This window comes from Colletotrichum graminicola, assembly GCF_000149035.1.
Source record: "Colletotrichum graminicola M1.001 genomic scaffold supercont1.46, whole genome shotgun sequence".
Taxonomy (NCBI): domain Eukaryota; kingdom Fungi; phylum Ascomycota; class Sordariomycetes; order Glomerellales; family Glomerellaceae; genus Colletotrichum; species Colletotrichum graminicola.
The window spans coordinates 107475-120387 of NW_007361050.1; the positions used below are offsets into that span (position 1 = coordinate 107475).

Consider the following 12913-nt stretch of genomic DNA (forward strand, 5'->3'; position numbering starts at 1 on the left):
CATGAGACAGGACTGCGGCAAGGTCCTCCTCACAGAGTCCGAGAGACGGGCTTTCTTGAAGGAACTCAGACGGCCGCTTTTGGACAACCTACGGCGGTCGCAGATTTGCAAACGCATTAACGAGCAGTGCAGGAAGGTCAAAAACTGCATGTATTGCGGTTCCGTCCAAGGTCAGATTAGAAAGGTCGGCGTTCTCAAGCTGGCCCACGACAAGTTCGTCACATACAACAAGTCCACCTCAGCCAAGAAGGTGCCTCCCGAGAGCAAGATCAAGTTCGACGAGTCCTTCAGCGAGGCGAGGAAAAACAACGCCGAGCTCGACAAGCATTTGCGCAAGGCCATGGAGGACATGAACCCCCTGAGGGTCCTCAATCTTTTCAAGATGATCAGTCCCAGCGACTGCGAGCTTCTCGGCCTGGATCCCGCCGAAGGTCGTCCCGAGATGTTCATCTGGCAGTTCCTCCCTGCGCCCCCCGTATGTATCCGACCCTCGGTCGCCCAGGACAACGCCAGCAACGAGGACGATATCACGACAAAACTTGCCGACATCGTCTGGGTCAGCGGCATGATCCGCTCAGCGCTACAGAAGGGCTCGCCCGTCCAGACCATCATGGAGCAGTGGGAGTACCTCCAACTCCAGGTCGCCATGTACGTCAACAGCGACGTGCCAGGTCTGCAGCAGCCGGGGTTCGGCAAGGCCGTGCGAGGTTTCTGTCAACGGCTGAAGGGAAAGCAAGGTCGATTCCGCGGCAACTTGTCCGGAAAGCGTGTTGATTTCTCCGGACGTACCGTCATTTCGCCCGATCCCAACCTTGGCATTGACCAGGTCGCCGTTCCGCAGCTTGTCGCCAAGAACCTGACGTACCCGGAGCGGGTGTCTGACTACAATATTGCAAAGTTGAAGGAGTGCGTTCGAAACGGGCCCAACATCTGGCCGGGTGCGCAACAGGTCATCAAGAAGGACGATGGAGGCTACAAGATCTCGTTGAAGTTCGGCAACAGGAATCAGGTCGCCCAAGATCTCAGGATTGGTGACGTTGTCGAACGCCACCTGGAAGACAACGACATCGTCCTCTTCAACCGTCAGCCATCTCTCCACAAGCTCAGTATCATGAGCCACTTGGTCAAGGTGCGGCCTTGGAGGACATTTCGCCTGAACGAGTGCGTCTGTGGTCCCTACAACGCAGATTTCGACGGGGACGAGATGAATCTTCACGTGCCGCAGACGGAAGAAGCCCGCGCAGAGGCCATTAACCTCATGGGCGTCAAACACAACCTGGCGACACCCAAGAACGGAGAACCCGTCATTGCTGCCACGCAGGATTTCATCACTGCCGCCTATCTGCTGAGCAGCAAAGACAACTTCTTCGACCGCAAGACGTTCACCTACATTTGCATGCACATGATGGACGGCAAGGTCCACCTTGACCTACCTCCTCCCGCCGTCTTGAAGCCCAAGGCTCTGTGGACTGGTAAGCAAGTCTTCAACATGATGATGCGACCCAACAAGGAGAGCCCGGTCAAGATCAACCTGGATGCCAAGTGCAGAGAATACAAGGCCAGGGCCGGACAATGCCCCGATATGGATCCCGAGGACGCGTGGCTGGTCATTCGCAATTCGGAGGTTATGTGTGGTGTGATGGACAAGTCGACTGTCGGTGACGGAAAGAAGGACTCGGTCTTCTATGTCATCCTGAGAGACTTTGGCCCAGACGCGGCCGTCGCCACGATGAACCGCCTTGCGAAGCTGTGTGCTCGGCACCTGACCAACCGCGGTTTTTCCATCGGTATCGGCGACGTTTTCCCCACGGAAAAGCTGCTGGAAAAGAAGAGCACACTCGTCAAGACTGCGAGCCTCGAGGTCGACGTGCTGATCGACAAGTACAAGAAGAACAAGCTTGAAAAGGCCACGGGTTGTTCAATGGAGCAGACCCTCGAGAACTCCATTTCTGGTCTTTTGAGTAAGGTCAGAACGCAAGCCGGTGCTCACTGCATCGAAACGCTCAGTAAGAACAATGCGCCGCTGGTCATGGCCAAGTGCGGATCCAAGGGTTCGAACATCAACGTGGCGCAGATGGTCGCTCTAGTCGGACAGCAGATTATTGGTGGCAAGCGTGTCGCCGATGGTTTCCAGGACAGAACACTTCCTCATTTCCACAAGAACGCTCCACAGCCGCCGTCGAAGGGTTTCGTCGAGAACAGCTTCTACTCGGGTCTCTTGCCCACCGAGTTCATCTTCCACGCTATGTCCGGACGTGAAGGTCTGGTCGATACCGCTGTCAAGACGGCAGAGACCGGATACATGTCTCGCAGACTGATGAAGTCCTTGGAAGATCTCTCGACCCAGTACGACGACACTGTACGAACCTCTGGCGGCGGCATTGTGCAGTTTCAGTTCGGTGCCGACAAGCTGGACCCAGTCGATATGGAGGCCTCGGCGAAGCCTGTAAACTTTGACCGAACATTTTCCCACGCCGAGAATCTTACTTGGAATAACGAGGAACCGGCTTTGCTTCCTGACGAAATCGTCCGGTACTGTGACAGCATGCTCTCCCGTGAACGGGCGCGCTACCCGCGGAAGTCTCTCTTGGGTGACCTGACGCTCGATTACGACAACGAAGAGGAAAGGTATACCGACGAGCACGAAGGCGCAAGAGACTTTTTGCGGTCTCTCGAGTCCTACGTCGGTGCCCGAGCCCAAAAGCTCCGTCGTCTGATGGAATTGACGGGTCTCACGGCCGACGCCGACAGCATGGACGTCGATGTGGACCAGGAAGAGATGAGGCACAAGAAGGCGTATGCGGAGAAGGTCGCCAAGGTGTCCGAGACAACGTTGAGGCTGTTTATCAAACTGTGCCTGGAGAAGTACAAGAAGGCGCACGTCGAGCCTGGCCATGCCGTTGGCGCCGTCGGTGCGCAGTCGATTGGTGAGCCAGGAACCCAGATGACGCTGAAGACGTTCCATTTTGCCGGTGTCGCCGGCATGAGTATCACACAAGGTGTACCGCGTATCAAGGAAATCATCAACGCCTCCAAAGTCATCAGCACTCCCGTCATCACGTGCCCGCTGGTGCAGAACAGAGAGTTGACGGCCGCTCGAATCGTCAAGGCACGCATTGAAAAGACGTTTGTCGAGGACATTCTCAGCTACATCGAAGACGAGTGGTTTGCGGAGTCTGGCAACGTCGTCCTAAAGGTCGACATGGACGCTCTGTCCGACATGCAGCTCGGCATCACTCTGGGCGACGTAGCCGAGGCCATTTGTAAGCATAAGAAGATGAAGGTTTCGAGGTCGGACATGCACATTGGCGCGGGAAGGATCGAAATCCGCGTTCGCCTCGATGAGTCGGCCGCCGCCAAGCGTGCTGTCAAGGGCAAGCCGGTGGATGACCTTGGGGATCTCCTGGTGCGGGCTAACTACCTTCGGCGGACGATCCCGACGGTGGCCATCTCGGGCTACCCCTTGGCCACTCGCGCCATTATTCAAACGTCTGAGCAGGAAACCCACACCGTTCTGGTCGAAGGATACGGCCTGCTCTCGTGCATGAACACGGAGGGTGTCGACGGACGAAGAGTAAAGACGAACAACGTCATGGAGTGCCGAGACGTGCTGGGCATCGAGGCCGCAAGAAGCACGATTGCTTACGAAATCGGAGAAGTCATGGGAGACATGAACATCGACCCGCGTCACATGCAGCTACTCGCGGACGTCATGACGTACAAGGGCGAGGTCCTGGGCATCACGAGATTCGGTCTCTCCAAGATGAGAGACAGCGTCCTGCAGTTGGCTTCATTCGAGAAGACGCCAGACCACCTCTTCGAGGCTGCGGCCGGTATGAAGACGGACCAGATCGAAGGTGTGAGTGAGTGTATCATCATGGGCCAGACCATGACGGTTGGAACCGGCGCGTTCCACGTGGTCCGTCGACTTGCCCTGGAGAAGGGAGACGTGGGCCAGCGCAAGACGGCGTTTGAAGATGCGTGGGCGGCCGATACGACACTGAAGCGGAAATCGAGACGAAACGTCTAAGAGGGAAACACAGGGAGTTATCGCGCAGAGGCATTGGCGTCCATCAACGACATGAGAACTGTATAGTTTGTAAGGGATGATGCCACACGGAGGTAATTTGCGCAAAATAGCAATTCTTTCTTAATTGCTTCTACATGAACTCTTTTCTATTCTCTTTTGAACTAGGTGAGGAGGTCAATTGAGACGAAAAGAGAAAGAAGATATCAACACCATGCGAGTAATCATTGGTTTTCGTGAAGCCCGTTGATGGCCAAAGGGTAGCCGCACGTCACGTGCCGACGTGTCCAAAGCGCGTTGGCCAATTCCCCCCAGTTTCCTCGATGTCCATTACCCCGCGGCTCGATGACGAAATGACGGCGAACCACAGCCGCCGGCACACCCAACACCTTTCAGTCATTCATCTCATCGACGGATAGCACGACAGTAGGCGCAGTCATCGAGAATTGATGCAATAATCGATTTCCCGAACGGTTTGTCGATACACGCCAGTATCGCAGCCATGTGTGGAAGATATGCTCTGGCTTTGGTGACGTCTCTCTCTCTCTCTCTCTCTCTCTCTCTCTCCGTCTCCGTCTCCCTCTCGCACATCATCTCGCAGCCTTGCTTTGCTGAATCGAGATCAAGACTAATGCAATCGGGGCGCAGCGACCATCGCAGATCAGGCGTATGTTGGAGGCAGACGGCATGCCTGTCGATGATGCACCAGAAGACGAGGGGCAGGGCTCTCCTCGCCAGACGTACAACTTTGCGCCAGGCTATCACGGCGTCGTCTATTGCGCTGACGTCCCTGACCGTGGGGCGAGGCATAGCCACGATGACAAGAGCAACGAGCGGGATGAAACGACGGCAGAAGCCACATCGGACCATCCCCGAGAGACTGACAGAGTCAGGTACAGGTTGCAATCGATGCAATGGGGCCTCATCCCGTTTTGGACGAAGCGCGATCCCGGCTATTCTACGATCTCCAAGACGATCAATTGTCGCGCTGACTCGCTCGCCACACCCGGCGGTATGTGGTCAACCATGAAGGCGGGTAAAAGGTGCATTGTCGTCGCCCAGGGGTTCTATGAATGGCTCAAGAACGGCAAGGACAAGATGCCTCATTTTGTCAGGCGCAAGGACGGCCAGATCATGTGCTTTGCCGGGCTCTGGGACTGCGTCAAATATGAGGGTGAGGCCAAAGTTACCTTTCAACTTTACTTTACTTGGCGGTGGCTGAATTCTGACTAGATTCCAACGACAAACGGTACACCTACGCCATCATCACTACAGACTCCAACAAGCAACTCAAGTTTTTGCATGACAGGATGCCCGTCATTTTCAATCTCGGCTCTCAGGAGATCAAGACCTGGCTGGATCCCGAGCGGCACGAGTGGTCCAGGGAGCTACAGGGTCTTTTGAAGCCCTTCGACGGCGAGCTCGATTGCTATCCCGTCAACAAGGAGGTTGGCAAGGTCGGCAACAACTCGCCATCCTTCATCATACCCGTGGCAAGTAAGGAGAACAAGTCCAACATTGCCAATTTCTTTGACAAGGCATCGTCAAAGCGCAAGCCTAAACGGTCGGAGGAGGAGCCCACGGTCGAGGTGGAGACCAAGATAGCAATGGAGCAATCGCGAAAAGAAGGCAGAGATGCTCAGCCGCTGCCAGACGTGACGGCCAAGGCGGCCAAAGGCGTGGACGGGCAGGTCAAGGCAGGGGTCAAGCGGGAAGCGCCCAACGTCACAGACGCGGACCAGCAGGCGGCACCAAAGAGGATTGCGTCGAGGGCCTCGCCTCAGAAGACGAGACAAAGTAAGATCAGCGCCACGAGCAACGGGAGCAAGAGTCCCGTCAAGCAGGGGGATGGGACGCAAAGGATCACAAAGTTCTTCGCCAACAGTGCGTAACGCTGTGGGCGGCGTCAAGGAGGTTGAACCCAGCAAGGATGGATGAAGGGATGGCAGCAATATAACGGACGATGTTGATACCTTTGGCGTTTCTGGATCCCCAAAAAAGACAAGGCGTCAAATGACGGTCGAGTGCTTCTCCCTCCCACACCACCAAAAAGGCTTCAGGCAGCAAGGGTCAAGCAGGGCGCGCGGGTGTCCCTCGTCGCTCCACAAGGCCACGAGCAAGCGGCAGCACAGTGCAGTGCCATGCCACGGGTTTGGGTTCTCCTGACATGAAGCTCGGGTGGGTGTTGGACATAAGCTCAACGACTAAGGATAGTTTTGCATGGTTAGATAGGGTTTGATCTCCAAGCCCATTCGAGGCTAAAAAATCTTAAATTCTTTAAGATTAAGTAAAAAGGGAAGGAAAGAAAATAGGCCGGTACGAGATTCGAACCCGCCGCGTCCGGTCCCCCTCGTCCTTGGACCGGACCGAAAATGACTTTTTGGCCCGTCGGACAAGACACCAAGACTCGGTTTCGCGCCTCGGGTGTGTGTGTGTGGTGATATGGCAATCTCATGACCGACAAGATATGCAAAATGTGCAAAGTATGAGAAGAAGTGAAGATGCAAAAGGTTATGATATCGCAATGTACAACACGTCTAGGGGTGGGTGTTACGGGCTGCTGCAGTAGTCTGGAGATGTCAACCGGGTTCCGCAGTTGAGAAGCCCACGGGTAGGGTAGACCAAGCCCATGGGAGCTGGCAGATTACGCCTCTCTCCCGTCTTGGCTCGTTGGCAGAACAGATGGTCGTCGTCTGACGCTGTGAACAACGGCAGTGCGCCAAGGTTACTAGAGCTGGTGGAGAAAGAGAGAGAGGGGGGGGGGGGACGGACAGAGACAGACAGAGATGGACAGAGAGGAGAGGGGAGAGAGAGAACATGACGATGATTGCCGAAATCCCAGTCAAATTGCTCACTCACTCACTCACTCGATGGCCATCAATAGATGCCAAGACCAAAATAACGAAAAACGGGCGATGGTAACCTCAATGATGCTCGGGGCCGAGAAACCCCAGAGATGGGCGTAGTCATCACAAACCAACAACCATTGAGGCGCTTGCTGAAAATAGGCTCCTTGGTGTATGCACGACCGAGTCTCTGTTCATCTTTGTATAGAATGGACTCAAACTCGTCTGCGGCTGCTCTACTTACCCCGCAGAGCCCAGCCGTGGACGCTTCATGCCAAGATCGCCAAGTTAAGATAGAGCCTGGGGCCCACCAGCTAGCGAGAGGCATTTGGCGTCGGTGACGATGCAATTGGGGGTTGGAGGAGGTGAAATTTGAGTGTGGGGGGTGAGTGAGTGAGCGAGTAAGTGAGTGAGCGGGTGAGTGAGAGATGGGATGGGGAAAATGAGGCATCGAACGAGTCAATCAAACAATTGCATGGTGCGAACCTGGCGATTCCAACAATGGGACCTGTCTGTCATGGAGGGGAAAATTATTTGTGGTTCAAGTCGATCTCGATCGCGATGCGTTGCATGTGGGCTCGGCGGGACATGACTTGTCGTGGATGGATGGTGTCACGGACAACGGGCAAGTGTGTATATGTGTGTGTATATGTGTGTGTGTGTGTGTGTGTGTGTGTGTGTGTGTGTATGTGTGTGTGTGTCTAGGTGTGTGTGAGTGAGTGTATCTACATTTGGTCCGACTACGCGCTCTGACCCTCGGATGGCTGGCGGATCCGAAGGGGACTGTTCCGTCGGGCGGCGAGGATGGATCCGGCAAGCTATTTAGTCCACGGCCCGGTTCAACGACGTAGTGGTCGAGAGAGAGAGCGAGAGAGGGCAGCTGAGACGATACTGGATGAAGGCCGGATGGTGTTGGACAGAAGCGATCCAGAAGGAGTCCAAATTCCGGACGGATGGATGTTGGTGTGAAACTTTTCTTCCCTTGTCTTTTTTTCTTCCCTTTTCTTCCCTCTCCATCTCTCTTTCGTTTCCGTTGCTTTTTTCATTGATTTATTTATTTCTACGGGAATAACGCCCCGGAGTTGGGACGAGGTGGACGAGGTGGACTGGGACACGGGATTGGCCATCCGCCTTCCCACCCTCCTTCCGCCATTTCTCCACCTTGTTCCCAGGGTTCAAGACGTCAAACGTCGACATGCTTGTTTGTGTGGCTTCAGACTCGGGGCCGAGCTCGCGTCGCGAGGGAACCAGGGACGAGGGGTGGGGAAGGGGGGGGGGGGAGAGTCAATCTACGGCGCCAGCGGCTGTCAGGTCTGTGCCGACGGTGTTCGACAAGAGATGCCGGTATTCAACCAGGTCGTCGTCAGTCGGTCAAAGGTAGTGAGTGGGTGGTCCCACGGGGATTGCTGAGTGGTTTGTGTTGCTGTCGAGAGAGTTGCGGTAGAGATCATGTGTGCGTACCACCAGCCTTTTTTTTTTCTTCCTTCATGATCCATGCTATCCCTCTCCTTTCTCGGTCTGATGTTTCTGACGACGGGCAAGGAGGAACCAACCAAGTTTTGGGGCGGGGAGTGGTGCATCATCTCCGGCCATGCAAGAGAATGGGAGGGTTCGACTTGATGGTGCGTCCGTTCGTTGACACGTTTCAAACGCAAAGGCAGCGTTAGCAGCCACGGATGAAATGTTTGCGTGTATCATTGGGCGGACGAGTAATTGAGAAGATGAGAGGATGAGGAAGTATAGGCAATGATGAAAAAAAGAAAAGAAAAAGACAAAAAACAAAGGGAAAAAAAAAGAAGATAGGGACTCAGAGAGCGCGGCCCATTGCGGAATTCCGCAAGCCCCATATTCCTCCGCCGCCGTCCGATGGAAAGTGGATCCCCGTCTTCCGGTCCGCATGACCCGCTTTTCCTTCTCTTGCCGGGCCACTGGGTGGCGGCCGTCGCGAGGTACACAGCAGGTACCCAGCGAGTACACGCGGCAGTGCATTGCCCAAGGTATAAAATGCATGTATCTAGTTGGTAGCGGGGCAAGTACCTAGGTGTAGGGATTCAGGTGCCCCCTCTCCCCACCCCTTCCCTCCCTTCCCCCTCCTCCTGCTCCTCTCTCAGTCGAAACATTTACAGGAACTAGTCCGTACGTCGAGCTTGGTTGGGGAGGGGGGGAGGGGAGAGAAGGGAAGGGGAGGGGAGGGGAGGGGAGGAGAGGGGAGGAGAGGGGAGGGGATTTGTCCAAAAAGGCATTGACGTCGAGGCAAAAAGAAAGACATGGGATATGGCCAGATGCAGGGTCTCGTTGTATCATTTGCCATGTCAATTTAGGTCGGGAATGGGGACTCTCTGACTGCGTTAGGTCAAGTAACTCAAAAAAGCCCATCTTTCAAGGCCAAACCGGCCACGACAATAGAGTTTCCCAGCTTCTCGACGGGTTTGGTCGACCACTATTAGCCAAGGCCCAAATTATGTTTTCGGTGCTCTTTTGGTCCGCACCCCTGGCCGGGCTACCTGGGAAAGCCAAAAGGGGGGAGGAAAGTAAGAGGGATGGCGAGAACTGGACCCCTTCTGTGGACGCTGCCCAGGCGAGGCGGAGGAGGAAGAGGAGCACAGAGAAGAAGAGGAGGACCGGGAGGAAGAACTGGCGGGAGAGGAGGGGGAGGGAGGAGAGGGAGGAAGAGGAGGAGGAGGTGGTGGTGGAGGAGGAGGAGGAGGCACTCCTTGCTTCGCGAGCGCCCGCACACCGCGTCCCCCTGCCCCTGGCATCCCTGAAGCTTTTGTGAAGTGGTGACACTGTATAGTATTCTCATCCTCACCCTGTGATGCTCTGCTGGCTGCTGGTTGGACGACAAGGCATGCGCTGAGAGGGTCAGGGTCGATGGTAATCCCTGACACTGTCGAATGTGATATTGAGACGACGGCGGGTCGAGAAAGCACCGTATGGTATATACTAAGTGTAAGTGTACTGCGCCCACAAGAAAAGACTACGCTCGACACGACACGACACCCCAGGGCACTGCACTGCTGTGAGAAGTTTCGCGGCAGCGCCCTTGACCCCCGCCCCCGGCGCCGATCACATCCTGGACTGGGCTGGACCGGGCTGGGCTGGGGTCAACATGGTGGTTGAGAAGATGTGCCGAAGCTTCGGGGGAAGACGCCAAGACTTCGGTGCAGCATCGGACGAGGGGCTTGGGTGGGTGGCGACAGGCTCCTGGGACACGATAATAATATCCCGCAAGGGACAAGGGATTTTCCAGTGGCCCCGGCGCTCGAGGATAAGCTTATTCTGGGCTGATACGAAGCCCGGTTGTTTTTGTTCTTGTTGTAGTTGTTTTTGTTGCTGTTGATGCTGTTGTTTTCAGTACACTCTGCTCCTATCCTTTCTCCTCTCACCCTCGTCCTCCCTCATCGGTCTCGTTTGACGGTGTTTTCCCCCTGCTCCCCCCAAAAAACTAACTTTGATGGCAGGGGATGGGGAGTGCGTACGTTGGGGAGAGGGGGTGTGGAGATGGAGGGGAGGGGTTGGAGAGACTATTGCTAGCCAAGGAACGAATGTCGAAGGCTTCCATGTGCGTTCTGTTTCTGTCTCTCTGTCTTCCTCTGTGTTTGTGTGTTCACTCTCTCTCTCTCTCTCTCTTTCTCTCTCTTTCTATCTTTCTCTTGGCCGACCTTGGTTCTGCATCGATTCCCAGCCTGCTTTCGAGCGTGTACGACGCCGACGGCGACGCCGACGCTGCCGAAGCCGCCGAACCGAGTCCGAATTACCCGAACTGGGGCCGTTGCACCCCTGGTGTCTTGCTGGGGCCAGACAGGACCTCGACGCCGTTAGGGCTGAGATCAGAGTGCTTGGAGACATGTGCACGATTGACGGTGGAACTGGCCCATGCTCGTGCTCGGAGCCGAAGCAAAGTGCCGGGAGCGTTTTTTTGGTGTGCCAGGCCCGGTGCTGCTGCTGCTGCTGCTGCTGCTGCTGCTGCTGATCATTATGATGGAGGACGGACTCGACAGGCAGGCTTCCCAAAGTCAAAATGACTCGGGTCCAATGGGGTTGAGTTGGAGAGGGAAACCCAGAAGGGCTGCAGTCTTGGGCCCCTTGGCAGACAAGAAGGTTTTAGGGTTTCGTCGATCCTTTCTTAGCGAGACTACCGAATCCCCCTCTTGGCATCGGCACCATGAGGGCATCCGCACGGGATCGTCACCTGGGATCCTTTGGACGGATCTCGTTGTCCTTACGCATTCATCCTTTAACCACGAAGCCTGAATCAGAATCGGGATGCAGATGAAGTGAAGAAATTACGAAATTGGGAAACATAAAACATGAAAACCAAAATAGAAATAGAACAAAACTTGTCTGAAATTAACAAAATGAAGAAAGAAAGAAAAACTAACCGACCAACCTGGGGGGGGGGGGTAAGAAAGACACAGAGAGACATACCTACACACACAGACAGAGAGAGAGAGAGGTCCTTAGCGCGCGCCTCCACTTTACGAGACACCGAGATGCCGGGAGATACCCTCGAGACAGGACGGTTGACGACTTGACCGATGGCAACGGATGAGACGGAGACACAGGAACACTGCAGATAGACAGACAGACAGACAAACGGAGACGGAGACGGGATCAAACCAAAACAGCTCTGACCCGCACGCACATACATCATCGCTCGCCGCTCTACTTGCTTGCTGACTTGCTGCACGAGGAACCGCTGGGGAAACGGGGAATGCGAAGCAAAGCAAAGCAAAGTAAAGCAACGAACGCGATACGTATCCTGTCAAACGGTCGCCCAAACAATCAAAGACTGGCAGTCATGACAACCGGTTTTTCTTTTTATTGAATCTGATTTCTTGGGGCTAAGCTGGCAGGGCTTGGGAGCGTCTCAGATGCTGGACTGTCCCGTCCCGTCCCGAGGCTCCGTCTCTCTCACTCTCACTCTCACCCTCACTCTCACCCTCACTCTCACCCTCACTCTCACTGTCACTGTCACTCGTTTAACCTCTCGCTCCCGCCTCTCACTGCTACGCGTTCACTCTCACCGCTGCCCTCTTTTGTTAGTGGTTCGTGGTGAACGTGGCTTCTTGTGTGTGCACATGTCAGCCAAGTTCGCTACCAGGCCAGGCCCTGTTTTGCCCTTGGCCCATTTGCCCCCCCCCCCCCCCCGCACGCAAATCACTCTCTCTCCGTCTGTCGTCCTCCTCCCATCTAACTGGACGCCAACGTTGCCGTGCTGCATAGCGTCTCACTAAGTTATCTGCAGCAGATCCCAGAGACATTCGTCCGTACAACGGCCACCCCTGACGGGGGGCGGATGATATCACGAACGGACGAGACCGAGCTCGCCTTGGCTCTCTGGCTCGTGTGTCTTACAGGGCTAACGCCACTGGCAGGAAATAAGGTATTGAGAACCATGTCCGAGGCTAGCTAGCCTGGCCAAGGCCAGGGATTAGTTCCCGTCAAAGAATGCTGGGATCCCTTCCGCGGCCAGAGGGAATCCCTCACACCACTCGGGGCCAGCCTCACCTCACTACCTAGCTCTCACTTCTGCTGCTCCTTTCTCTCTTTCTCACCCGTCCTACTCTTTCGAACCCACTGACTCTTTCTATCTGTTGGTCTGTCAGTCTTCCAGTCTGTCAGTTTGTCAGTCTGTCTCACATTCTCTCCCTCTCCTTTCCTTTTTATTTCTTCATTGACGATCAGCGCCCGGGGTGAGCGGCGGGCCCACAACATCCCGAGCAGTGCTTCTATTCCCGGCACGTCCCCGTGCGCTCTGTCGCTCGTCTTTCGGGTCTCCATGTCTGGCCGGAAACACGCGACTGGTCTGTCGGCATCGCGGCACCCAACGGACCCAAAGCGGAGAGGAGGTCATGCTCGTCTCTGCCCTGCCTGCGTCTCACCGCGAGAGAATTACGCCTCCCCCCCCCTCCCACAACAGTAAACGCAGCTTGGTTTTGACCCTGAGAAAGAGAGAGAGAGAGAAAGAGAGAGAGAGAGAGAGAGAGAGAGAGAGAGAGAGAGAGAGAGAGAGAGAGAGCTCGGCAAAACGAAGTTT

General features: G+C 55.3%; 2 protein-coding genes across 2 annotated transcripts; both read left to right on the forward strand.

Moving 5' to 3' along the window:
- Position 1: 1 nt before the first annotated feature.
- GLRG_09211 (RNA polymerase Rpb1) lies at positions 2–4030 on the forward strand (the record flags this gene model as incomplete). The annotated part of the gene is made up of 1 exon (XM_008099896.1): positions 2–4030. The coding sequence occupies one exon, from the start codon at positions 2–4 to the stop codon at positions 4028–4030; it is 4029 nt and encodes a 1342-aa protein (XP_008098087.1).
- Positions 4031–4696: 666 nt separating this feature from the next.
- GLRG_09212 (uncharacterized protein) lies at positions 4697–5919 on the forward strand (the record flags this gene model as incomplete). Its single annotated transcript, XM_008099897.1, has 2 exons — positions 4697–5201; positions 5261–5919. 2 exons carry the CDS (start codon positions 4697–4699, stop codon positions 5917–5919), a joined length of 1164 nt encoding a protein of 387 aa, XP_008098088.1.
- Positions 5920–12913: the final 6994 nt, after the last annotated feature.